This window comes from Musa acuminata, chromosome BXJ3-2 (genome assembly GCF_036884655.1).
Source record: "Musa acuminata AAA Group cultivar baxijiao chromosome BXJ3-2, Cavendish_Baxijiao_AAA, whole genome shotgun sequence".
NCBI lineage: Eukaryota > Viridiplantae > Streptophyta > Magnoliopsida > Zingiberales > Musaceae > Musa > Musa acuminata.
Window position 1 is genome coordinate 25,105,876 of NC_088350.1, and position 26,616 is coordinate 25,132,491.

At 38.2% G+C, this 26,616-nt stretch overlaps 5 protein-coding genes across 8 annotated transcripts; 2 read left to right on the forward strand and 3 right to left on the reverse strand.

The window, feature by feature from the left end:
• Positions 1-767: 767 nt before the first annotated feature.
• On the reverse strand, positions 768-8,564 carry LOC135630932 (chaperone protein dnaJ 10-like). Of its 3 annotated transcripts, none has more exons than XM_065138253.1 (10): positions 8,430-8,564; positions 7,929-8,034; positions 6,562-6,621; positions 4,899-4,981; positions 4,519-4,681; positions 3,184-3,313; positions 2,537-2,695; positions 2,280-2,446; positions 2,024-2,104; positions 768-1,120 (listed from the first exon to the last, which is right to left on the reverse strand). In XM_065138253.1, exons 2-10 carry the CDS (start codon positions 8,013-8,015, stop codon positions 1,049-1,051), a joined length of 1,002 nt encoding a protein of 333 aa, XP_064994325.1. In that variant the 5' UTR covers positions 8,016-8,034; positions 8,430-8,564; the 3' UTR covers positions 768-1,048. The 3 variants fall into 3 exon arrangements, with proteins under 3 accessions (XP_064994325.1, XP_064994327.1, XP_064994328.1); XM_065138255.1 differs by having other exon boundaries at positions 8,380-8,518; XM_065138256.1 differs by lacking the exons at positions 6,562-6,621; positions 7,929-8,034; positions 8,430-8,564 and adding an exon at positions 5,480-5,514.
• A 1,320-nt stretch (positions 8,565-9,884) lies between these two features.
• On the reverse strand, positions 9,885-10,337 carry LOC135631547 (bZIP transcription factor 44-like). Its single transcript, XM_065139279.1, has one exon. The coding sequence runs from the start codon at positions 10,335-10,337 to the stop codon at positions 9,885-9,887; it is 453 nt and encodes a 150-aa protein (XP_064995351.1).
• A 5,142-nt stretch (positions 10,338-15,479) lies between these two features.
• Positions 15,480-23,136, reverse strand: LOC135631862 (probable methyltransferase TCM_000336). Of its 2 annotated transcripts, XM_065139885.1 has the most exons (5): positions 20,164-23,136; positions 18,928-19,104; positions 18,432-18,845; positions 17,965-18,237; positions 15,480-17,569 (listed from the first exon to the last, which is right to left on the reverse strand). In XM_065139885.1, exons 2-5 carry the CDS (start codon positions 19,045-19,047, stop codon positions 17,234-17,236), a joined length of 1,143 nt encoding a protein of 380 aa, XP_064995957.1. In that variant the 5' UTR covers positions 19,048-19,104; positions 20,164-23,136; the 3' UTR covers positions 15,480-17,233. The 2 variants fall into 2 exon arrangements, with proteins under 2 accessions (XP_064995957.1, XP_064995958.1); XM_065139886.1 differs by having other exon boundaries at positions 18,928-23,136.
• On the forward strand, positions 23,125-24,424 carry LOC103973605 (extensin-like). The gene has a single exon (XM_065139884.1). The coding sequence runs from the start codon at positions 23,159-23,161 to the stop codon at positions 24,347-24,349; it is 1,191 nt and encodes a 396-aa protein (XP_064995956.1). The 5' UTR covers positions 23,125-23,158; the 3' UTR covers positions 24,350-24,424.
• On the forward strand, positions 24,417-26,598 carry LOC135631548 (extensin-1-like; the record flags this gene model as incomplete). Its single annotated transcript, XM_065139281.1, has 1 exon — positions 24,417-26,598. A coding segment is annotated over one exon (1,761 nt), but the record flags the coding sequence as incomplete, so codon positions are not given.
• Between the last annotated feature and the right edge of the window lie 18 nt (positions 26,599-26,616).

The window sequence follows — 26,616 nt, forward strand, 5'->3', positions numbered from 1 at the left end:
AACGATGAAGGAAGAAAAAGGAGGAGGCATAACGAGTTAAGATTAATCATAGAGTATAGTCTCCGATATCTTTAAACTTAAATTTTTTTAAAAAAATTATTATAAAAATATTAATAAAATTTTTTAATCATTAATAGAAACTAAAGATGATATGATGAATGTCATAATAATTTAGGATATTATTTAACCAATCTAACCTTAGTGAGTGACATTAGAAATGTAATATAAGTTTAGAATAATATAAGTTTCACCCTCTCCCTCCATTTTCGAGAGAAAAGAACCCCCCAACCCCTGCTTCTATCACTAGATAATGCTACCACGAGGTTCTTACTTCAAGCTTGTAGAACTTATTTGTTACTCTTTAAACAATTATTTTATAGTGAGAAAAGCATTTGAAAGTTTTATTTTAATAAAAATTGCTTCGACTCATATGTTGGAAGATGATCATATTCTGCACTAAAAACCAAAAGAAAAAAGACAAGATGTAAGAGTTATCAATTTAGTAGCTAGAAATTGAGTTTACAGCACCAACTGTTGCTAGGAGGTGAGCCAATGAATGAATCTCCTATCAATTTAGGTTAGGGAATTAATATATATAACCTTATCCATGCAAGCAAAGAACAGGCAAATTTCATCAAACATATCAGTCAAAAGCTTCATTAGTTTTTCATCATAACCCAAGAACTGTGTACAGAAACATGGAAATTGTTGTATCAGCACAAAGAGATTTCATGGAACCTTGCACAAGGAAAATAAAAGCCGAAAAAGAAAAAAATTGGACAAGGATTAATCTTAATATTGGTGTGAAACATCCAAACCCTATACTATACCCAAATATGATATGTTATGCTGCCATTGATGATCCAAGAAGTGGATACAACCTAGGCAGTATCAGAAACCAAATCAAGGATGGGTACTCCCAAGACATGATGATTTCAGATGAACATTGCATACTATTTCTAGCAGCCACTTTCTAATACAAGTTCTCTTCACCATAAACATCAGTGATGACAATTTGATCGATACATATCTTTGACAAGGCTGCTGTTCATCGCATGAAGCCACTGGTTCCAGTCTCGACACGAAGACTGTTTTCCCGCCTATAAAGAGCTTTAGCACCCTGATTAAATGAAAGATGATGTTTACTTTAGACAAACTTCATCAATTATAACTAGAAGAATCACTAGCAGGGTAAGCTCATCTACATTGACAATCTCTGATTGATATTGATTCCAGGTCATCTTCACAATACTTAGTTATCAGATGACAAAGAGTTGCTTATAACATATTTGAACAAATGTCCTATCACCAATCTTTAAAGGATCAAGATGTAAACTGAATGATCACAAAGCATAAGTAACATGGGATTGAATGATGAGTTATTCACCAACAAATAGTGCTAGAAAAATTCTACTTTCAGATAAGATGGTAGCACCTTTTCCAAAACAAAAACAAAGGGGATAAACAATAACAACAACAAGTTGTAATATCTCAACCACTTAGGATCAACTACATGGACTTTTTACCACAATTGAGATCAATACAAGTTAATATCCTTAGTTACATTAAGAGAAATTAAATACATATTTATAATTTCTAGTAAATACCTCTGAGGTCTCCATTGAACAAATGTCCTATCACCAATTTTTAAAGGATCAAGATGTAAACTGAATGATCACAAAGCATAAGCACCATGGGATTGAATGATGAGTTATCCACCTACAAACAGTGCTAGAAAACTTCTACTTGACTAATATTTTTGTCTCAGCTCTTCTATCTATACCATTAACTAATATCTTTTACTAATTTTTCTTTTGTTTCAAAGCAAAAACAAAGGTGATAATAAGCAGAAATAGAGCTTAAGAAAGGGAAGCAGAAAGCACTTAAGAAATATTTTTTTCAAAAGCCACCGGTTTCTATTTATTATTCTTGGTCTTGTCTAGTCTAAGCATGCCATTGAGCTGTCCAGAAAAGCAGAAAGCAGCATGTAAACGAGAGCTTGTTTTCTAAAAATTTCACTTGCTTGGAAAATTGTTCCCAACTTCTTCAACGCCTTGGCTCGCAACTTCAGCACGTCCTTGGAAACACTATTATCTTTGAGAACCTGAACTCAATCAGACATTTAAGATAAGTCAGTGGAAAAATCTAGAGCACAACCACTAACTCCGAGTATATTGCTGACACACAAGCTCCATATAAGCATTTAAAATTATTTATTTTCATCTGTTTGCCAAATGCATTGCAACATGTTGCATGAACATAAAGCGTAATAGAATTACTTCTTGGCAGACGTGTGAAAGTGTTGATTCTATGTCGAGCACGTTTATTTTCCACAAGGAACTAAGCATTGCATCCTTTTTCTCTTCAATGTTCATCGTAAGGTCCTTGTCGTCACTTCCTTCTGTCTTTTTCATCCCTTCCTGAAGCTGTATTAATGCAACTGCACCTAAAATAAGAAATAATTTGCACAATGTCAAAAGGAAGCACATAATGACATGATCATAGAAAGAACAAAAAGTTGCTACAAACCAAGTACCTGATGCTGCATTAACTTGTGATTTAACAAAGTGGCCCTTATCTCTTACCCACTCAGCTACAAATGGCATGCCCATGTATCGTCTGCTCTTGCCAATTTCTCTTGCAGCTTGTCTGGCATATATATATCCAATAGTGTGGAGCATAGCCTCCCCAAAAGCTAAAATGTAGAGGTTTCAGTTTCGCAGGTGTGTTTTAAGGAAATGCAGAAAATAAATCTTTATAACGGGGACATGCAATTAGCAGTTGCAATTTCAAAATTCTTTGGACTCCTTCAATTGTGGGCTGACTATCTAGATGGTTACCTAGCACCTTGATGATGGGTTAGCACTGTTAGCTGCTTGCCAGTGATCTACAGAGCATTAACAATGTACTAGATGAAAGGGGAAAAAATATTACAGAAGTCACACTAATATCTTCACTCAATAAAAAAAAAAAACATAATTTTCTTCTTTCTCTCTCCCTCTCTCATTCAATTTTTTTTTCTTCTGATATTGTTTCTCAGCCCCTTCTCTACCTTACCTGGTTATTTTTGCCATTCAACCCTATTAAGTATTACTATCCTCTTCCTCCTGAATTACATGTCAGAGAAGTGATGCAGAAAGGAAAGAAACAAATAAGAGTGATAGAAGTTGTTAAGCATTTTACCAGCTCGAGATAGATGACAAGCTTCAGAGTTTGCCCAATCAATGAACTCCTGTTCTTGCCCAGTCACATATAGATGAAGACGATCTTTCAAACTTTGGACTAGTTTCTGTTCCCTTTCTTTCTGTAACTCCTGTATTTGGAGTTTAAAAGTTACCATGATAAAGATCTATTAAATAAACAAAGCTTGTAAGGGAAGTGTACATACTTTTGTTATAACATGACAGATGTATTACATCAACATTCTCATATTGTCTATCCTAGAAAACGTCAAATGATTATTCATCAAAAGGAATGTACAGTATGTTAATAAGACATTTGAGCCTTGATGGTTAGATGATGAACAACTGAACATGCTGGACCAACGAATAGTTTATCTTATTTTATTTTATTTAAATGATGGTGATGCAATAAATCAGCCTGACATCAAAGATGGAACTATAAAAAAGGGTGTCTGAAAATGTTTATTTAATAAATTGTAGTGATAGGGATCTCAAATTGAATCAGATCAAAACCACAATGAGTTTCAGAAAGCACATTAACCTCCTTAAGACTTTATTAGAAAAGATTTAAATCAGTCATATAGAAGTCTATCGAAAGTAACTTGGGGATGAAGAAAGTTCCTCAACCTTAGCAGAACCATGGACTGCCGTTTCGCCCGGACCGGTTTGAGTCTGGTCATGAACCAGTAAATGGACCGCTCATGCGGTGCCCGTCTCAGGTGGTGTGCTCTGATGCATTAAAAAATTAATATGATGTATGGCTCATGTTCATGAGCTCTCTTCGCCCATACATGAGCCCTCTTCGTGCTTGTCTCCTGCTGCGGCCCGTTGTTCGCTGTGGAGCACCAATGGGTATGCTTCCTTTATCCTCCTCTTCTTCCTCCTCTTCCTTTTCATCCTGCTTTTGCTTCCTCCTTCCCCCTCCTATTCCTCCATTGCCTCCTCTCCTCCTCTTCCTCCTCTTTGTCCACCACCTCTTCTTCTTCCTTTCTCTTCCTCCTGCTTCTTCCTTCACTGCCTCCTCTTTTTTTCCTTCCTCTTCCTTCCTCCTCATTCTTCTTCCTCCACTGCCCCTTTGAAGGATATAAGCATATACATATAGAACTCAGGAAGAGAAATATAGTAGAAAAAAGAAGCACATTGATGTTGTTGTAGACTTGGTGACAGTTATTTAAGAGTTTACCAACATTATTTCTCACATGCTTTTGCATACTCTGATTAAAGCAGTCAAATGGGATTTCAAGGTTGCAATAAAAAAAAAAGGTATACAAAAAGACAGAATAATACAACTGGGTAAATAAAATTTGCTGGACAAGCTGCCTGACACTAACTATACCTTAATTTTCTCTTGCACTCTTTGTCTCCGAGTTTCTAAAACCTGTGATTCCTCAGCTTCTATCGAAGCTATGGTTGCTAAAGCTAGCTGTCCAACATAATCTTCAAATAGTTCACTTCCAAAAACCATCCCAAAGACAGCAGCAGGATCTACCATGGAATCCCTGAAATACAAAATGCATTACAACATTAACATCTGTAATAAACAAGGTGATTTAAAATAATAGATAGTTCAGGGTAATATGCCTACTTTAATAGGTCCTTTTACAAACAAACTTAAAACCACAGATCAATTTAGAAACTTTATGATTGATGTGTTCCACACAGATACACATTAATACATTTTAATGACATTACAACTATTTTGTTTCATCTACTTACTTGGGTACACCCTCCTTTCCATGCTTATCATATTCTTCCCGTTTTGCAGGATCACTCAGGACTTGATAAGCCTCACCAAGTACCTTCACAACAAAGGCTATTTGAATCAGTAATGAGGAGGTAACAAAGAGGCATATGCACCTTCAGGACTTAATCTAGTTCGATCTGTTTCCATCAGCAAACCAGTTTTGGCTAACTCCTGAAGGTCTAAATCCAGTTTGTCCCATTGGCTCTTAGCATATCACGTTGCATAAATGAAAGGATGGCGCCGGTGACTTTTCTGATGACCCTACTATGGAAGAAGATCTAGTGCCTATTTTTTATGTGGAACAAGAAACACATTTCAAAAAGCATCAGATGCAAAAAGAAAACAAGCTTTTAACGTTTGGGGTTTCTTTGAAATACTTTATTTGGATCTAGGTGGAAAATGAATGTACATGCAAGAAGTTGGTACTGACTACAGCGCAAATAATAAATATAGCATGAGCCTATGAGGAATATAAAACATCATATGGAACAATGCAAAAAGAAAAGGCATTTAGACCAACATCTCAAATGATAGAATCTACATCAATAAATACCTTCAAGTTTGATCTCAGACAATGTGAATTGGCAACTGCAGAAAAATTTGAATATGTATTGCCAGTTAAATTTGTTAGTATGAGGACATGAAGTTAAGAATCAGAAAGAATTTTGCCAGAATAGGTGTGGTTAAAATGCACAACAAAGAGAAGAAAAGACTTGAGTTGTTTCAATTTGCAGGAATTACTTTGACGTTGTATTATAAACATCCATCACCAAAATGGAAATTCCTTGCAGGCTACTTCATTGATGAAAATAGGTTGCTACAAGAGAGAATCTTGAACTTTTATTGTGTGCCAAATCCAAAAATATTATAGACATGTGCAAAAAAAAATTCATTTCATTAATTGAATGGAGTACTGAAAACTATTACATCGGTTAGCTCTAGACAATGCTCTCACAAATTATGTCTTTGTTGATATGTCAAAAGTTCAACCAACATAAAAATTTCATGCAAGAGGTTCATGAGATCTATAGACAACAAGTAAGCAGTGTTAAACATGTTTCTCTAGAGAGTGATGAAGGCTTCTTTGTCAGTTGTTCCCCACAAGATGGAATTAAAACTTTAAGCGCTATATTTAACCATTATTCTTCATTTAGTGTTAAGTGTCTTAAACTACAAATGCCATCCTTACGAGGTAGAGTAGCAGAGATGTGCAGGTTCTTGTGTGTATTCTATGATGTCACTTGTATATTATGTAAAACCATGAACCAATAGCAAACTTAATAGTTCCCAGATGCTTTCATGATTCAATAACTATACCACAAGAGACAGTTTTCAGATGGGTTTACAAAGAGAATGAAATGCCTACGATGCAACCAAATTAACATACACAATACATTTAATGATTAACCAATTCCCGTAAAACTCAGATGATCAGAAATCACAGCCGTTACAATCCTGTCAATGAAATTGGTCCACTGCATAGCTTAAGGCTCAGATTTGATGCTTGTTAACTAGAAAGCCTAAATTAATCACAAAAGAGTAACTACTTACATTTGCCTAAAGGCATAATTGTTCGAAGCATGTTATAAGTGAAGTTCTATCAATCTTAGTGGTTACCAAAACAAAATAAAGCACCTGGAAATTATGAGCAGCTTGTGCATCTCCTGGATTTTTATCTGGGTGCACTGATTTTGCCTACAAAGGAAATAGATAGATATTATCAACTCTCAAAGATCATCCTAGTACTCATTTGGAACTAAAATAGGTAAATGGAAAAAAAGCCTACGAAAAATTCAATCATTCAAATTTTAGCATCATGTGATACGAGTATACATTTGGGACAAGAAATTTACACAAGAACACACAAATAAACAAACAACATGACAAATCCATTTTGGCTTATTGAAGTGCAATGTCATGAATAAAACCCAATAATGTGAGGGAATAAGGATACCATATTACATATAGGAAAAAATTAGAGTGTAAAAAAAAAGGCAAATGTTTACAGTTTAAGCAATTGTCAACTATGTACCACTTGTATTAAGTTATCTACATTCTTATATTTTGGCTTATGCATCTTATATTTAATGACCACAAGAAGTAATAGAAGACCCATTACAGAATGACGTGTGTAGGCTATTAGACACATGAAACTTGGGTCTGTTTTCTCTAAACAATTAAAACCAGCTCAAACATACTAATGAATGAAACAAGAAAATACTATACAAATCATCAAGAAATCAAAATTCTAGAAGTGACACATGTGAAGGTCATGCATTACTTCAGATAATAAAAAATAATCGATATTTTAAAAAAGTATGCTCAAGTGACAAAATGGTCAATATCAGACTTACTCTAGTTTATGCAGTTTTAGAAGGGCTATTAGTGCTAGCAATTACCTAATAAACACAGCTTAATTGTAATGCTAAAATGTACATAAGTCTGATAACCCTTAGTAGCAGATAAGTATTCCATGTCTCCACTCAAGCAAACATAACGATCCACCAAGAACATATATAAGGCGGTTGAGTGTCACAAAAACCGACATGGTCAAGGAATAAAAAAGGTTCTATTTTTGCGTTAAGGTGATCAAAACAAAACTTAAGTCGTAGACACAGAGACTCATCCCTGAATAGAGTCAACAATTAAAAATTCATGAAAGCTTAATATAGCTAAAGGTAGTAAGACGTTAGAGATCATAAGTCTTGACAATGAATTTTTCATGTAAGAGAAAATAGGTGAATTACATGGGTATAATTTTGGTTTGAATCATCAAATTCATGAATGATTGACTAGTTATAGATCAATTTGGTTGTGACAGAATTCCACTAAATTTTTTTTTGTGAATAACTCACTTTTGATAATGTGAACCATTCCTATAAAATAGAGGGTTTTCCTAATATGCTACGAATCAGTAATCTTGCAAATAATTAAAACAACTTTTTAGGGAATCAATCAAAACAACCAACAAGAATAACTATCAGAAAAATATTTCTTGTCACCTTGAGGTAATAGGCTTTCTTTATCTCAGCAGAAGATGCATCAACGCTGACGCCCAAGATATCATAGTACTCGGTGTCTTTCACCATGATCCTAAATTCTACCTACCTAAAACACAAAATTCCAGCGGTTATATTAGTTTTCACTCAATATATCAAACCGTCACATAAATCTACAGATTATATTGCATTTCCCACATGTTAGGTCAATAAAACTTCCAACTTTAAAATACAGAAATATCTTTCTCGTTTACGAATTCAATTCCCAAAACACACATCAAGAGAACCCAGAAATCTTCAAACGAGGAAATCCAAAAAAAAATCACGGAAAAAAATCACCAAGAAGATCTCCCGCTGTCGCCGACAATGCATCAGATCAATAGCAAATAACAAGAAATCGAAGCCACGACAAAGGACGAGAGGCTGCCGAAGAAACAACGAGATCCAGGTTTACCTAAAATCAAAGAGCAAAGTTAAAGATTTGGTATCAGAACAAGATCAAACCATTCGGAGACTGGAGAGAGAGAGAGAGATTGGGCAGGTGATCGGGAGGAAGAAACGGGGAGCTCGAGAGCGCGGCGAACAAGAAGCAACAACGCTTCCCGTGCAAAAGAGACACGTGCGTCGTGGACAGCACACCACCGTCATACCGGATGGGAATTCAAACCTGTGGTGGCAAGCAAAAATGTTACATAACGGTATCTGAGACCGTCATATTTGCATATAATAAAACCCGTTATAATCTGGTGTCGCCCGTCATAATGGCATGATTAAAATTCAATCCATAATTATATATATATATATATATATGGATTTTGTGATGCAAAATACACACACTTTTTAATATGGAACTAAATTATATATCGCCCAGTAATTAAATATTGGAAAATCAATATTATATGATGCTTCTTTCTATTTCATGTTAATTGCTACACAAGGTGATATCCTCACAGAGCTAATTTCGAAAAAAAAAAGGAATAAATAAATTAGGATATATTTAATGTCAAAATAAAAGAAAAAGAAGAGCAACAATCCACTGTATTCATAAACCATTGTGCATTTCTCATACTCCAAATGTTTGATGAACACAAATAACTCATTTCTTATCTGTATCTTGAATAGAAACTTGTTGTGATGTTGTCAGTGCTTTTGCTGTGTATTCCTCCAGTAAGCTCTTCTCCTCTCAAACTCTCAGTGCCACCAAAATCCCCATTTAATAGACTGCAAATGGAAACAAAAATAATTCATATGCTTTCATCATCACCTTCTTACTCCAGCAAGAGCTCTGATGTTTCTCAACATGCAGCCACCTTATTAAGAGCAACAACAGATGATTTCATGATCCCACCACAGTTAGGTAAAGCTGGTGCAGTGTGATCCTATTGCAAACCACCACCTAAATCACCCACTTCACTGCTTTTATAGCCTTCAAAGTCTCCTTTTCAGCAAGCATTTCCACAACAAGAAGGAAGTGGCACTATTGGTTGCATGTACAAGTTAAAGGGGCAAAAAAGCTGTAAAGGAAGCATCTTTTTTCTGCTTGCAAATTGCTCCAAGTAATTTCCATGCATCTCTGTGCATACATCTGCATCAGTGCATTCAGTCAGAACACAGTCAGGATTGACAGATCATTCTGAATGTGAGTGAGAGAGAGAGAGAGATTAGACATATATACATATATATTTATATTTATTTAGTCAGATAGTGAGAAATTTGCAGAAATAACAGCAGATATTATACTTAGATTAGACACCAACCAGAACCTGTCACAGAACATACCTCTTTAGGACCCTTAAAGCAACTCAAGACCTTTCATTAGATATGCCACAATGATCCCACAAAAAGGTCTCCAAGATACATTATGACAGAAGTAACACTTGACACACAGGGACACAAAGACCACAACATTATGACAAACACCACTCTCTCTTCCGCACCACCAATGCCTTCTTTTGCCTGTCAATAATAGAACATGTCGTCTGCTGCGGCCGTGATGGGCTGATTCATGCACGCGAAGCTCCACGGACCGATGGAACCGTCCATCATTTGGTGGTCGTCATGCAAAACGACATGGCGACTGATGTTGATGAAGTGGAGGATCTCATCAAGAGACCGTAGCCTGCTGCCGAGCTCCATCGCCTGAGCCCTCAAGACATAGTTCTCGGCCTCCACCGCAGCGTAGTGCTGCTTGGTGATGTTGAAGGTTGCCAGGATCCGGGTGTTCTCCTCCCTCAGCTGGTTCGCCTGTGCCATCAGCTTGTCCAAGTGATTCTGCTTGCGCATCCTCGATCGCCTCGCGGATTCGCGGTTCGATATCATCCGCTTCAGCTTCTTCTGGTCGATCACACCCCGCAAGTCTTCTTCCGAACCGGAATTCTGGAGCTGGCTTGATCCAGCGGAAGGAGAAGCCATGGAAGAGTAATCTGAGCTTGTTCTCGTGTTGTTTAGGAAAAGATTAGATCTTTGGTGGAAAACTTTCGTAGATTGGTCACAGAAAAAGAACCAAGAAATCTAGGAGATTACAGGGCGCGCAGATCTCAGAACAAGTTCATGAGAAGACATAGAACCAGTAAAGAAAGACGACGGAGAAGGATTGAACGAGATGGGTCCTGCGCCGGAGTGTGGAATTTATCATAAACCCTGACCGGAGGATCTCACTTAGGACAGGCGACATCAATGAGAAACATCAAGAGAAAGATATGATTCATGTGAGAACAGAGTGAAGAACCTCCCTTGTTCCAGCTCCAACCAAGGTGGGATTTTTACACCAAGGATGAACCAAAGGCCAGATTTTTATGATGGTTCCTTGGTTTTCGTCTCCGAAACAGTAGTTCGAGAGAAGATTTGGGCAGAGTTTCCCCCAGAGACGAACAAAAAGCTAGTTAAGCAGATGGACTTTGGCCTGTTGATGGACAACCGAGAGATTCGCTAGAACAGAATACCGCCAGAGGCAGTGAGAGAACGGCGGAAGAATGCCAAAGAACAGAGCAGCATAACTTCAATAGAGCTAAGCAAGGGAGAAGAGGAGAAGGGGAAAAGGGAATTGGAGCCTAGGAGAGGGGTGCAATTTATAGAGCAAAATGAAGGGAAAGAAGGCAAAATAAACAAATAAAATATGAAAAGAAAGAGAGAGACTGAGAGATGGTATCTCGTGGGAGCGATTCCTTTCAACAGGGAATTAAATGATATTTTTTTCACTACAGTCCAATTCCAACTGGCGGGCAGGACTGGCATCTCATGTGAGAGAGACTAAGCCAACCTCTCTCATCTCTCAGCTTCGTTTTCATGGTTCCTGGATCCGACCAGTGGATTGAGTAGCTCTAGCTAGATTAATCAAGGTTTATATGTACGAAATCAAATCAAACAGGATTCAGTAACATTAGATTAACTTGTGCAGAGGATGAGTTAAGCAATGATCTCACTAAAACTTAGCATGAGAGCTTTAGGCATTTAAGTATAGAAAACCTTCTTATTCCCCGAAAAGAGATGGTGCTGCATTAGGTTTGTGGTTAATGGGAGGCTGGTCATCCTTGATAAGATTGAGACACTGCTTTTGGTTCATCAATGGGAATGATAAGATGACAGGATGCAGATGCTGCCTGATTGAATGTGGTTGGCTTTTGCAAATGAGGAAGCAAATTTCATCATGTAAGAAGAGCACCCCATAAAGCAATGTCTGGTATATTCTTCTTACACAGAATGCTTTAACAAGTGGTATGTGATGGTTCAGGTTGTGTGATGCCTTCAACACTTGTCCATGATATGGACACCATATGGTTCTCTTAGAACTATATATGTGCTTTAAAGATCTTACTCAATGCCACTATTCATGACATGTAAAAATATGATGGTTCTTAAGACTTTCTTATACTAATTTTGCCAAAGCCAACTAAAATATAAGTCCATCAAACAAAATACATTATCTCCTGTTGTTTGGGTTTTCTCACTGGATTTCTCCTGATAGCAACAAGTAAAATGGCCATATAGTTATGCTTTAACATATGAAATTTGAAGCCTAAAGAAACATCATAGGTGGATGTAGAGTTCTGGATTCCAAGAACAAGAATGACTTGGTTAGCTTTGGAAATGGCCATGTCTCTAGTAAGTTTATGGTAAGGAGAAAGGAATTGGAAGATTGATCGATGAAAAAGAGGTTTTCTTGGGACTGTCTTGACCACTTGACCTTATCTTGAGATGGAAACATCCAAGCAAGTTCAATTTGATCACATTGGATAAACATTACTCATGAGGTGTTTGAGTGAACAGCAAAAGAGAGTAGGTTAGCTTTTCTCTCAGCTCGCCATCTTGGAACAAGTAAAAGAGAGGTACTAAAAGGAAGCAGTGCCTCATCTTCTATGGGACAATTGTATCCACAGCATTCAAATACCAGACAGTGATGTCTTGTGAGTTATCCTTGAAGTGTTTCAGGAAGTTTGAAGGTAGGTGGCTTCACCAGGCTTCTTAATAGTTAGTAGCAGACTGTGCCACTGATGAGAAAATGGTTTTGGACCTTAAGGCATACCAATGGGCATCTACAGCTACCTGTATCAGTTTTGTGCCAAAGGCTTGTTGTTCCTTTGCATCTTGTAGCAGTTGTCAGGATCTCTGATTTCAGCAGATTCTTTGTTTGGCTTTGTAAGCTCCGATCCATGTAGTCTATCCTGAAATATCAACGAGGAACATACTCATCAGGATCATAGTGTTCCTGCTAAGAAAGATAAAGAGTGTTTAATTGCATGGTGAGGCTCAAGGACTAAGAATGCAAGCTTGCTGTCATCAGTATCAGATGCTTCCAGGATGCAGTTGAGACTTCTGAAAACAGAGTGCGGCTTTTGGAAGATGATTGTGATATGTAGCAGCAAGACAATGGAAGTGTTGAAAGTTGCTGGACAAATTGACAGCATCTGGCATTTCTAGAATGGCTGCTCTTGAACTTTGACCCATTGTTCTTCAGCTCCCAGTATTAGATGGTCAAGATTTAGGTCGATCCATCTCCAACATAAGCTACACAAGTGACATCATACTGATGGAAACTACTGTTCCAAGTTGTTCTCAATTTTCACGCACACAGAATGATTCCAGAGGTGGAAAGAGAAAATAAAACCATACCATACAACTCCAATCAGCTGATCGAGAGTGAAAACAAGGACATGTATAGTGAGATGCAACTTAGCAACTTGCTGTGGATCCTCAAAAATATTCTCTTAATTGAAGTCCAGTTGGATGCAAAATACAAAAGCATGCTACGGCACACAATGTACTACAGTTGGTTCCATCAAACAAAATGTACTTGTAGTAACACAAAGATTTCTATCCCAGAAAAAACCTTTGCCTTCCTACTTTTTCCACCTTTCATTCACCTATCAATCCCTGCTCAATCTTACATCACCAACCCAAAAGAAGATTGCTCTGATAAACAACACCAAAGCATTGCATCTTCATGCTCAGCATGTGTACTCCAACATCATTAAAGTGTGATTTAGGGAATAGGATGCTTTTTCTTTTTGGGTGCCATGGAGCAACACTACCTTGGTGCCCTAGAGAACAACAACACTACCATGGAGATTCTTGCCAACATTTAATTATCTATCGGTCATCATGGAGTCCTGAAATCCCTATTGATGGTCATTCTCAGAAAGAAAACTTTGTGTCTGCTTTAGTCTTTACCTCTGGCTGAAGCAAAGTAGTCCAACTAGCAGTTGCTGCATTTCTGATCTCTCTTTTATGATATTTAATTGCACATTGTCTTGGTACATGGCTTAATCTTGTTGTTCTATCTACCAAATGAGATCAACTTTTGTTTCAACAAAAGCTCTGTGGCTTAAGTGCTAAGATTAAGCCAAAGCTGGAGTGTGCCAGTTCAACTAGCATTACCTGAAGTACTCAATTTCATAGGACAGAGTGGTGTCAGAATTTTTATTCAACAGGAATAATGCTTAGATGCTAATCTATGCACAATTACAAGAACAAACTTACTTCAAAGAAATATATTTCATAATGACTATGGTATAGACCATTTGTGTAGCTTATATTTGCAAAATTATATAAATTTTAAGGAGTATGAATTCATACAATAAAACCTCAGTAACAAAAGGTAAAAATTAAAAGCTAGCACAACAAGATCAGAACAAACATAAGTAGATAGCTGTACAGCAATAAAGAGAGAGACACCCAAAAAATTAAAATTTACATATGGAGTAATATGTATTACTTGTACTGAGAAAATAACTTGCTTGTAAAAACAAAATGATGTTGGAAACATGGAATCATAGACTATACTATATATAAAGAGCAACCATAAACGAAAGATTAAAAAACACGTAAAAATATAAACAAGAAAAGCAGAACTTATGCTAAGAATTTATTATCAATTCATGAAATGTTTTTTATGTAGCAAACACCCCTGTGAGGATAAGAAATAATGGTGAATATGATCATAAGGACTTGGACAAATTTAAAAATCTCATTTTGAGATCTTTGTGAGACAAAAATTCCAGTTCATCACTGGCACCAGATTTAGATGGCATGTGCCAACTTTGTTTCCCCATTGTACTGTAGTAAACTGGTGGCCTGAGGGAGAATAGATTAATCTCAACCCAAAAAATAAAAATAAAAACAAATGAAACAACATACAGAAAATGTTTCACTGATTTAGAAGATACTCCACCCAATCCAATAGTTTCACATGAATGCTTTTTAGACCAAAAATTCCAAACATGTCAAGTTCACTAGGAGATGACAAGAATGATACAGTGGATAAAAGAAGTGAGTGTTGATGATGAGGATAGGATTAAAGCATTGTTCAATATAAAGTAAATCTCCATATTCATAGGAGTATGCACTACAGAATGAGTTTTATATCCACAATCCAATAATTCTTAGGAAATGCAGACTGGCTTGTTGCTCTTATTTTATCTGTTTTCTGCAAGCTATCTTCATGCATTCTGTAATCAGCACACAATCCATGCATCATGATTCCTTGGCACTGTAGGAGGATGTAATGCATCCAAAGAAGACAAGATTTGGCCGGTTTGTGGGGTCAAGGATGCTCCATAAGAGAGGAAAACAACAAGGAAAGGGTGGTGGCGAATTAAATGCCTGTCTGATGAAGTTTGATTCTTTGCCTCAAAGTGTCACAGTGCTTGTTGTAGAATTTTTAGCCTCAATGAATAAAGTGATGGCTCCTTAAATAGGATGCAGGTTAGCTTTGTGGCTACCTCTTGCATATTAGTGTGGACCTACATCAGAAGACTCCATTAATGGACCAATCATAGACAGAATGGAGTTTGATGACAGTGTTGTCTTTTCAAGCTTACTTACACTGGTAGGCTCAGTCCACCATGTCAGTGTTAGATCAGCCAATAAAGTCAGACCATGCCAGCATCCGCATATTAATTCAGGCACTGTGCTGATAGAGCAATTGCTGATATTGGCTGAGACAGTTTTTGGATTAGACAGACTGCAGAGAAATTAAAAGGAAAGAAAGCAATTGCTGATACGAATGACTTCATAATTGTTTAGATTGGAACCAAAAAAGAAAAATCTTGTCTCTTTTATTGCACTTGTTTGCTAAGATATCTTTTCTCCTATCTATGCAGAAAAATACACTTTAGAAGTAATGAAGAAGATTTACTGGCTGCTGCCAACCATTTTGCTCTCTGCAGTACAGACCTAACTTTATAATCTACCAAATATCTTCATTCTATACTTGTGTTCTAAATGTCAAATTTTGGAAAGTCCAAGTCTTAACTAGTCCAAACTGAAACCTTCAAGAACTCAATTCATGGTGATGGTGAACTTGGCAACTCTGATTCTTCTCTTGCTCAGTGGTAAAGATCTTTTTTCCTCCACCTTTCGTTTTACTGTCGCATCTGTGTGACAATTAATAGCAGTTTGCCTTCTCTGACATGAAAGGAGTAATGAGACACATGAAAAGACTTAATATTATCTCTTGTCCTTCCTTGATATGTCACTGGCAACAGTCATCTCCTGCAAAAAAAGACTGCGACTTCTTGCCTTTATATCTTTCAGCTTTAGTCTTGTTTCGTCTGTGGTCTGCAAGACAGAGTCGGCCTCAGTATGTGCCACGCAGTGGAAGAAGCCAAGATTTAGGCAATTACACGTGTGTTCCTCGTGCACAAGCTCACATGGCCAGGCTTTTGAGAACAGTTAAGATCCTCTCATCTTCCTCACAGATTGTGCATGGAAATGAATATGGCAGCTTCTGTTTCAGCATTTAGATTCCATGAAGCAACTTCTCTTCTTCCTCATGGGAAATACAATGACAAAAGCTACTTGATAAATGTTCATAAAGGGTTTACATAACTAAGGAACATGTCATGGTACTGCAAGTGCAAGGCTATGGCTAGCAATTAACATAAGTTGGTAACTGAAAGACTGCCAAAGAAAAGAAGCAATCATACTGTGTTTCCTGTTAGAATGGTCTCAAAAACATGCTCTTGTTGAAGGAAAAATTCAGAACCAATACAGAATTATGTCAAAAAAATTAATAAGGATGATACAAAAATTTATTCATTCACATCCTATCTCTAAGAGATAAATGAGAAGTCAACTCTGATATTATTTTTCACGATCTAAGCCCGATGGATTAACTAACCTGTTAAATTTATTGAGTTCAAACCACTAACCAAAATGCTTAAACTAAAGTTGATAATAGTATATCCATCAAACTCTTATAAGTCAATCTTAGTCTTATCCACTTTTGATGAAGATTATTTTTGTTAAGGTGTATACATGTTGTATGTATAAATGTCTTCCATTTGAGACCGTTAGCCATGTTCAATTCCATGTTGTAGTCACGATTGACAATCTAATACATTTTCAGCTGAGCTTACTACAAGGATCACAATTAAACTCGTACTCCTTCCCTCATTTCCACTTCTACATGCTTACACTTTGAGTTGCAAGAAACTTCTCTAATTCCTGAGGAGTTTCATTCCTGCTGGCCCATCAGAAAAAATTAAGCGAGGCAGCCTAATTGTGCAAGAAAAAGAAAGGAAGCCTTTAGTACATAATCAAGGATCACCTTTTCTCAGAATAAAGGAAGAGCTAAGATAGCTCCTCCAACCTTGTTTTGGTTCTCTTTCGGCTTCTTTCTCCTCATAATTTTTAGTATGGTCCTCCCTTTCCATGTTCTTTCTGCATAGCGCAATATTGAAAACTCCATATGCCACCTAACACAATTTGCAGCTCATAGACAGTAGTAAAAGATAATTTCTTTTGCTTGCATGCTCAATCTAGCATGTGATCTCTAAAATTGCAGCTCTGGTCTTTGACATATGCTTAATTTAGCATGACTTTCTTAGAATTACCAGTAGGTGAGAACTTTTTATTTCTTCTTTAACCATGAATTCACTGAGCAGTCCATTGTAAATTTGGAACAAAGTGTCTATAATTGCCTCTCCAAAGTGGTGGCTGATCATTGATTCTTGTATGGCTCTAATGGCCATCGATATGATTCTCGCATCCTCCTTAGGATCTCCTGTTCTTGTGCTCAGCTCATAAGCTTGTATACAGTCGATCACAAATGATCCTTCTCTGTGTACTTCGTCCTCGATCTCCTTCGCTGATGGAGCATAAAATGGAACATTGTATGCGTCAACCTTCTCTTCATCAATTATCTCCTGTGAAGCAATAGGAACATAAATTTGAGGGAGGTGCTATTAAAGAAATGGTTTAAGATACAGAAACCATAATTTCTTTTGTTAAATTCTATTTTTTAGCTTTCATATTAATAGCATTCCTGCTGTGATTGTTGAGGAAAATGGACACAGATGAAGTCGATGCAGAATGTATTAACTCGGATAAGAGAACATAAAACTGTCTGCTTCCTGATCTCATTTGGAGTGTGATTGACTTGATCTTGATTCGTTTCAAATGAATAAAAAGATTGAAGGAACAAAGTAACTGACTAGGAGGAAGTAATGTACAAAATTCAAAGGTAAAAAGAAAAGTTTTTTGTTCCTGCAACTTGCAGCTGAACATTAAAATGAAACAGAAAGCCAAGAGTAGCACTTACTTGTGAGACCATAATTGCCAGTGACTGGTCTAAAAGTTCCCATAAAACTGTTGTGCTCTTATCACTGTGATCTTCAGTTCTTCTTCCCAACATCAAAATGACGATTCGTCCCTCGTAATGTAGCTCTACAGATCTTGACTTAAGAAAGAGGCTGAAATCTTTCTGGAACTGCTTGAAGTATGCTAAAGAAACAGCAGGGGGGCTTGTGTTAGATATGTACATGTTCCCCTTATTAATTGGCTTGCAATCACTGTCAAGAAGCCCCAAAGGAACCTGCACAATCATTTTTGTTCAGATAAACATTCTACAACACCACTTCTCAAAAGGATCTTATCAACCATAATCTTTTCCAACTTCACTAATTAATTCAGAGTTCGCATGAATAAGTTGTCGATTTGAAATGAGCTTATGAATCTTCGACAATGAATACAGAGATCACATATCATTTTAAAGAACTGAATGCTAACCTGGGAAAGCCAGTGCAAGCTATAGCAAGAGTAGATGAAATCAAGACTATTGCCCGGAAAAAGCCTGCTATAGAAAGACCCAGGAATTCCAGCTAAATATACAGATGGAGCACTGCCCCCTTGCAACTCAATGCCTGCTTTGAACTTCATATTGAACTCTGGAAAGCTCAGAAACATGGCATTGAAGTCATTGGTTGGAAGGTCATTAAGGAACACCAGAAACTCTGGTGCCAGCCTCGCTAACTGCCGAGATCTCTCATGAATGGCCTTGATAATTTCTTCAGCTAGATATAGAGAATTTATCCCTGAGGAGCAACCAAGATCAGCAATTGTGAAGATTTCTGGTGTCTTAAAGGCATAGGCAGCTAATGCTGAGTCTATTATGAAATGCTTCATGGCCTCCATACTCTTCTTCTGAAGAAAGAACACACAACTTAAAAAAAAAAATTCATGTAAATATTGGATTAATTGTTGACATATAATGGAAGATCATAACCTGAAGGGAAGAATTTTGGGAATAGCTTGTCTCACCCAGCCCTTCCTTCATGTGAAGAATACTCTCCACATCCATGATCATCACAAGTTCAGTAGTGTTTGGAGTCGTACAGGGTGGCATTGCCTCTTCAGTTTCAGTTCATCTTTACTTTCCTCTTGATCTTCTATTTTTTTTCTTCTACATAAATTATGAAAGAAACACATGTAAGGCAGATAATGAGTTCACATGATTGGACATGCTCAAAATTAGTTTGCCAAGGGAAAAGCAAAAAGGTGAGTCTGAGTGCCTGTTTCCATCAGTTGGATCTAAATCACATCTCCCTTCTCATGTCTGATATTGTCAGCCTTATCCATGAATCTTCATATTAGTGTATGTTAGACATTCTTAACCATCTAATCGTCTCTCACATCTCTCACATCATAGATGGGTCCTGTCAACGTTTGAAACTTGAGATAAGATTGAGGGGACCATCAGATGAGAGAAGATCTGCACATTGGAGGGATTCTAAAGCTTGACTGATATGGCAGAAAAGCATTTTGGAAGTGTTCTTGTGATAAAAGAAGCCTTGTAAATTGGTCAATAATTTATAGAATGCCTTGATGTCATAACAGTTGTTATCAGTTACCTATTAATAATGAAATAGTTTTCTTCCTAGTGCTTGTAAAGCTCATTATAATGATCAGAAGAGCTGATCATGATTAGTAAGCCATGCCTCATGGTGTTTGGCAGAATTGATCATCTTGAGGAGGAACTACATCTCAATACGAAGTAAGATCTTTGGGAATATTATGACAAACATTTTTTTTCATTCGATTTGCTCCTGATCTTTTTTTCCTCTTGTCAACCGAACATTAGCTGATGCTTTCATCTCACAAACACCAAGAATCACCCAACAACTTCTACTGTCTGCCTTTGTCCATGCATCAATTCCAGATCATGTAGCCACAGCAACATAAGATTGTTTTCTTATATGTAAGAATGATTTGAGTTGTTTTAAGAAACTCAAATGTAAAAAAGGACCAGAGAAGGCACAAAATTTGGCTTTACCATAAATTTCCTGCTTCACAGAGTTGAAATCTAAAAACTGTAATAACTACAATGGAATCCGAACATATTTTTTCCTTAATTAAAGCTCTTTGGAATCTTGAAGTATCATTAATCCATTTTCACTCCCATCTCCCGATCGATTACCATGCAGTAGAGACAAAAATAAAAAGAGTGTCGGAAGATGAATACCTGGGACTCTTGAGTTCAGGTGATGGTTCTCCTGTTACAATGACCCAAGCAGCAGAGTTGGAGGACCTAGTAAGCTTGAAGGCTCCAGAAGAAGCCAAAAGCAGTGGAAGAAACCTTCACACTAAACCAAGAGCTGAGTGACCTATTAAAGTATGCGCATAAAATATCTCCTTTTGGCAGCAGATGGCTATAAAATATTGCAGTGCTGTGCTTTTACTGAGTTTCTTCTTCCTTAATTTTTCACTTTGTCACTCATGGCATCAATGGTGATTCAGATAGAATAATGTGCTTTTCAATTTGCAGTGAGTATCTTTATAGCCAAACCATGGAAAGAAAAGGAAGACAGTAGACTTAAAACTGGACTAGAATGGCAACAAAAGTATGCCGAGTTTACTTTTGTCAGCAGAAGATGAGTATCAAAAGATTTGCGTTGCACTTCTTCACTTTGCTGTTCAGGGTATCAAAGATGGTCGAGACTTGAGACGTAGAGTAATCATTGCAATTTGCAATGAGAATCTCAAATGTCAAACCAAACAGAGAAGGTGAACAAAGAAAAGTCTGCTCATGAGATATGTACATTTAAACGAGAGTCAAAGGGCACAGAGAGTGTTGCAGTGTTGCGCTTGTTCAGTGTTTCTCTTTGTTTAGCTTTTCACCTCGTTCGATCATGGCATCAATGATGATTCGTATCTTCTTGTGTGCATTGCAGCTCAACAATGAACATCTCAACAGTCAAACCAATGAGAAGACAGGGAAGAAAGTTAAACCTGCTCATTTCATGCTTTTCTTTTCTTGGCATCTCTCTGAAGTGATACTAACTAAAATTAAGCTGGGCCAGCATGATCTCTACTTGATCGAAATATCTGTTTGAGGTAATAGTTGCACATATGTTTGCTGAACAAAGATCTACACCCTTAAAAATCAAGATGGCTCTCTCTCTCTCTCTCTCTCTCTCTCTCTCTCTCTCTCTATATATATATATATATATATATATATATATATATATATATATAGCTTATGATGAGTTCGTGCATCATTTTATAATTTTTGATGCTAATCCATTGCTAATGGTTAATCTTTTCTAATTTGCTATGATGTTTGCACACCACACTAACATAATATTTTGTGCATTTTTCCTGAAAATAAAAATTATTACTACTGATAAAAATATTATTTCCATTGAACTCCTGCCGATAAAAGAAACCCTAAAAATTTATTTGTATAGTATTTGGTAATAATCAAAATTTTACCAAAGTAACTTCCGTTTAGAAATCATAAAAAAAAACTAAAATCCAAGATGCATTTTTTGGTTGAATTTTTCTATACAAAATTGGTTATTTAATTAATTTCATATTTTAAATTTCATAATTTGAAGATTTTAGAATTACCAATTTGGAAATATTCCATTTTTAGAAAACTTCAAATTCCAAAATTGTAACAAAGACCTTTCTACAATTTCATTCCTTATCAAATTTTGATTATGAAATCATTTTGTATTTTTCTTTTAAGGTATATTAAAAATTAATTACTAAATTTATTATAAGAAATCTATGTTAAAGAAGCAAACTTATTCTCAAATTAGGTAAATCTATTTCTGAAAAATGGATTATTTAACATATCACTAGAAATAACTTAACAATATCAATTATATACTAATAGAATAGTATAATTTAGATAGCATTAGATAAGAATATTCAGTAGAAAGCCTTGGGGTATGAAATCATCCAGCCAGGATCATATATTCATCTGTCTTGATTCATCATAGTATTCACAAACAATATCAAAGGAGTAACAATCATCAAGAAAATATTATATACAGCTACTGCTAAAATGTGGGGGGTATGGGCTTTATCTTAGTTTTGTGCATTATGGGGTGGGTGAAGCATGAATCAAGCAGAAAGGTAGGAGAATGATCTCCATTCGAATAGGGGCTTTAGGCCTTGTCGTATTCCACTATGGATGAGATCTTTTTGTGCCCGGAATGCTGTAAGGCTTTACACATGAGTGAATGGCAGAGGTTGAATAATGGATGTATCTGATAGAGAATGTCCACTGTCTTGCATGGAACTCTTACTGGAAGCCATTCGATGAAACCTGTTCACCTTCTACCAAGGACAACAAACAAGGAGAAGCATGAAGGTGGCTGCTGACTTTCCCCATTTTCATTTCCTCTATGCCACATCAGTTACATGGCAAAGGGGAGGTCTTATGACATGGCATGCTTCATATTTGCCTAAACACGAGTTAAAGGTAGTCTCAAGATAAACTGTCCATGTTTTCAGTAGTGCATATGCATCTCCAATTGGATTTTTATGAGGAGATGGTGATTGAGTGTATGGTTATTGCACTCCTTATGGTTTTGTTTCTGAAGTAAGAAGTAGACCTTTCCTATCATGATAGATGGAAACTAATTGTTCTTAGATCATTCAAATCTAACATATATCGACTATATTTGGATCCCTCTTTGTAGCCCGAAACACATAATGAACAATCTGTTTCTAAGATATCGAACTGCTCAACTCCTAAATTGTTCTCGAGCATAAAGAACAAGAAAGGAAAAAAGCTTGTGTTGGTTGTGTTGTCTGAGCTTCTACAAGTGAGAGTATGGATGAAGATTCAGTGGTCCAGCCCTGAGAACTAACTAACAGCATTAACTGCCAGTCATGGAAGTTTCAGCTATCAATATGAACTCAAAAAGGTTCTGCCAAAGCAAGTAGCTGAAGATGAAAGTGAGCCATGCCAACTCTTCCATCACTACTTTCACAAAGTGGCAAACTGCAGGCTGTCAAGTAGGGCATGGAATCCATTTATGGAGGATAGAATTCAATGGGAGTCACTAGAGCTTTGGCCACAGCTGGTGATTGGCAATAGCGCACAATTCTTGACGCAGCCTGCACCAACCATTCCCATGAACACAAAAAGATCTAATCGTTGATGTCCCCCTATATAAAGTCACAGCTACACTACTCCATGCAGTGGCATTGAGAGCTCATTCATGGCCTCTTCCATGGAGGTGTGGCCACGGCTGTGGTCGCTCTGTCTTATGACTTCTCTGGTGGTTTGCTTCGTTGCTAGCACGGTTTCGGCGGTGGAGGCTGATCTTCCACCGTTTCGTTATGGTGCTCCTCCCTACTCCAGGAGGCATCACCTTCCTCCACCAAGACATCACTACAACTCTCCTCCGCCAATAAGATATTATCATTACAAGTCTCCTCCACCGAGAAGATACAAGCATAAGTCACCGCCACCACCATCACCTCCTCATCTTCCTTACCATTGCAAGTCTCCTCCGCCATCATCACCTCCTCATCACCCCTATCACCACAAGCCTCAACCGCCACCATCATCATTGCAAAAACCACCATTCTACCATTACAAGTCGCCTCCTCCACCAACTCCATCTCGACATCCTCACCGTAGGTCACCACCAACCCCATCTCGACATCCTCATCATAAATTACCTCCTCCATCGTCACACAAGTCACCACTTTCATCTCAACCTCCTCGTCACAAGCCACCACCTCCTCCTCCCAAGTCACTACCTCTTCCACCAATAGTTATTTACAAGTCACCACCTCCTCCATCTCAAGCTCCTCCTCGCAAGTCATCACCTCCTCCACCATCGCTTATTTACAAGTCACCACCTCCTCCATCTCAAGCTCCTCCTCGCAAGTCATCACCTCCTCCACCATCGCTTATTTACAAGTCACCACCTCCGCTATCTCAAGCTCCTCCTCACAAGTCACCACCGCATCCATCTCAAACTCCTCCTCGCATGTCACCACCTCCTCCACCATCACTCGTTTACAAGTCATCACCTCCTCCTCCATTGTCACACAAGTCGCCACCTTCATCTCAACCTCCTCGTCACAAGCCACCACCACCTCCTCCCAAGTCACTAACTCTTCCACCATCAATTATTTACAAGTCACCACCTCCTACATCTCAAGCTCCTCCTCACAAGTCATCACCTCCTTCTCCAAAACCAACTCCTCCTCCGTCACCTCCATCGCCATCTTCTCACGCGTCTCCTCCCCATGTTTCTAAGTCACCACCACCATCTTCATCATCTCCATCACCTTCCCTCTCCCCTCTTCCACCTTCGATTTCCAAGTCACCACCTCTTCCTACACCAACAACTCCTAGCCCGTCACCTCTATCGCCATCTTCCTCCTCATATTTCTAAGTCACCACCACCATCTTCATCATCTCCACCACGTTCCCTCTCCCCTCCTCCACCTTCTATTTCCTAGTCACCATCTCCTTCTACACCAACAACTCCTCCCCCATCACCTCCATCGCCATCTTCCTCATCTCCTCCTCATGTTTCTAAGTCACCACCACCACCACCATCCCTCTCTCCTCCATCTTCAATTTACAAGTCACCACCTCCTCCTACACCACAAACTCCTCCCTCGTCAGCTCCATCGCCATCTTCCTCGTCATCTCCTCCCTATGTTTCTAAGTCACCACCACCACCTTCTCTCTCCCCTCCTATACCTTCTATTTACAAGTCACCACCTCCTCCTATACTAACAACTCCCCCATCACCTCCATCGTCATCTTCATCCTCGTCTCCTCCCCATATTTCTAAGTCACCACCACCATCTTCATCATCTCCACCATCTTCCATCTCCCCTCCTCCTCCTACACCAATAACTCGTCCCCCGTCACCTCCATCGCCATCTTCCTCCTCGTCTCCTCCCCATGTAAATAAGTCACCACCGCCATCTTCATCATCTCCACCACCTTCCATCTCTCCTTCTTCACCTTCTATTTATAAGTCACCATCTCCTCCTACACCAATAACTCCTCCCCCATCATCTCCTCCTCGTCTCCTCCTCATGTTTATAAGTCACCACCATCTTCATCATCTCCACCTTCTATTTATAAGGCACCACCGCCTCCTTTATAATCTCCTCCCCCCTCTTTGTCATCTCCACCGCCACATTCCATATCACTTCCTACTTGCATTTATAAGTCTCCTCCACCGCCATCTTCAATATCACCTTCACCTTATATTTTATACATCTCCACCATCATCTTCATCACCTCTTCCTCCTTACATTTACAAATCACCACCATCACCACCTTCTCCCTCGTCTTTTCCTCCATATAATTACAAGTCACCTCCACCACCTTTTCTTTCTCCTCCAACACTTTACAACTCCATATCTCCTCCCCCACCATCACGATCACCTCTTCCCCCTTACATTTATAAATCTCCACCAACGTTCTCCTCTCCTCGTATCTATAAGTCTCCTCCACCATCGTCTCTATTACCTTCTCCTCCTCCTTATGTATATAAATCTCCATCACCACCTCCTTATATTTACAAACCTCCATCACCATTTACATCACCTCCACCTCCTTTTTACTTGTGTCCGCCACCATCATCTATGTCACTGCCATCCTCTTATCTTTATAAATCTCCACCACCACCTACACTCTCCTCTTCCCCTCTTTACATTTACAGGTCTCCACCATCCTTATATCCATTTTCTCCTTCCGTTTATAAATCTCCATTGCCACCAACACCATCATCTTCATCACCGCCTCCTCCTTACATTTTAAAGTCACCATCGTCCCCATCATCACCTTCTCTTTATAAATCTCCACCACCACCTATCCCCTCCTCTCCACCTCCTTCCATTAACAAGTCTCCACCATACCAATATTATTATTTCCGCCACCTTCTTCTTCTTATGTCTATAAGTCCCTCCCACCACCATCCTCTTATATTTATAAATACCCACCACCAACACCACCTATCTCCTCCTCTTCCCCTCCTTCCATTTACAAATCTCCACCACCCTCCTCTCTATTTCCTCCAAATATTTATAAATCCCCACCACCACCACCACCACCACCACCACCACCACCTTCTTCATCATCTCCTCCTCCTCCATTATCTTCGACACCATCCCCTCCTCTGTATTCATAGATATTTTCCACCATGTTTCATTACCCCCCCCCCCCCCCCTCACTTTTACAAATATCCACCTCCACCCTAGCACCAGTCAACTTCATCTCCATCGTTGCCTCTACCTTATGTCCATTAATCTCTTCTTCTCTTCTCTAGTCGTTGCCTCTATCTTCGTCATCAATACCATTACAGTCTCTATCACCTTCTCTTGATTACCACCTTCCCACCGACACAAACTCCCTCCATTTTCTGTATCGGATTCGCCATCATATTCCTAGAAATCTCCACCACATTATCTCCACCACATTATCAGAAAATATTGGCTTACAAGGCAAAGCTTCACACAACTCCTATCTCGACAGTGCATGAGTGCGTACTTCTACATGAGGCTCTTTATATCTATTCCCAACATCGTTGTCGTTAAGTATTTAGTTTTTGTTGCAGTGAAATGTAAGAGTGAATAAGAAAAGAATCCAATGATTTGGTAAAAGAGTCCTCACTCTTAACAATCAGCAAGCACGGTTTTC

Excerpts from the sequence above, each read along its gene's own strand:
- LOC135631862 (XM_065139885.1), bottom strand. The coding sequence starts at position 19,047 with ATGCCACCCTGTACGACTCCAAACACTACTGAACTTGTGATGATCATG. Across the intron at positions 18,238-18,431 it reads GCTTGCACTGGCTTTCCCAG|GTTCCTTTGGGGCTTCTTGA; the intron begins GTTAGCATTCAG and ends ATGATTGTGCAG. Across the intron at positions 17,570-17,964 it reads TGGCAATTATGGTCTCACAA|GAGATAATTGATGAAGAGAA; the intron begins GTAAGTGCTACT and ends ATTGCTTCACAG.
- LOC135631547 (XM_065139279.1), bottom strand. The coding sequence starts at position 10,337 with ATGGCTTCTCCTTCCGCTGGATCAAGCCAGCTCCAGAATTCCGGTTCG.
- LOC135630932 (XM_065138253.1), bottom strand. The coding sequence starts at position 8,015 with ATGGTGAAAGACACCGAGTACTATGATATCTTGGGCGTCAGCGTTGAT. Across the intron at positions 6,622-7,928 it reads AGAAAGCCTATTACCTCAAG|GCAAAATCAGTGCACCCAGA; the intron begins GTGACAAGAAAT and ends TTTCCTTTGTAG. Across the intron at positions 4,982-6,561 it reads AAGCTGCTCATAATTTCCAG|GTACTTGGTGAGGCTTATCA; the intron begins GTGCTTTATTTT and ends TTTGTTGTGAAG.
- LOC103973605 (XM_065139884.1), top strand. The coding sequence starts at position 23,159 with ATGGCCTCTTCCATGGAGGTGTGGCCACGGCTGTGGTCGCTCTGTCTT.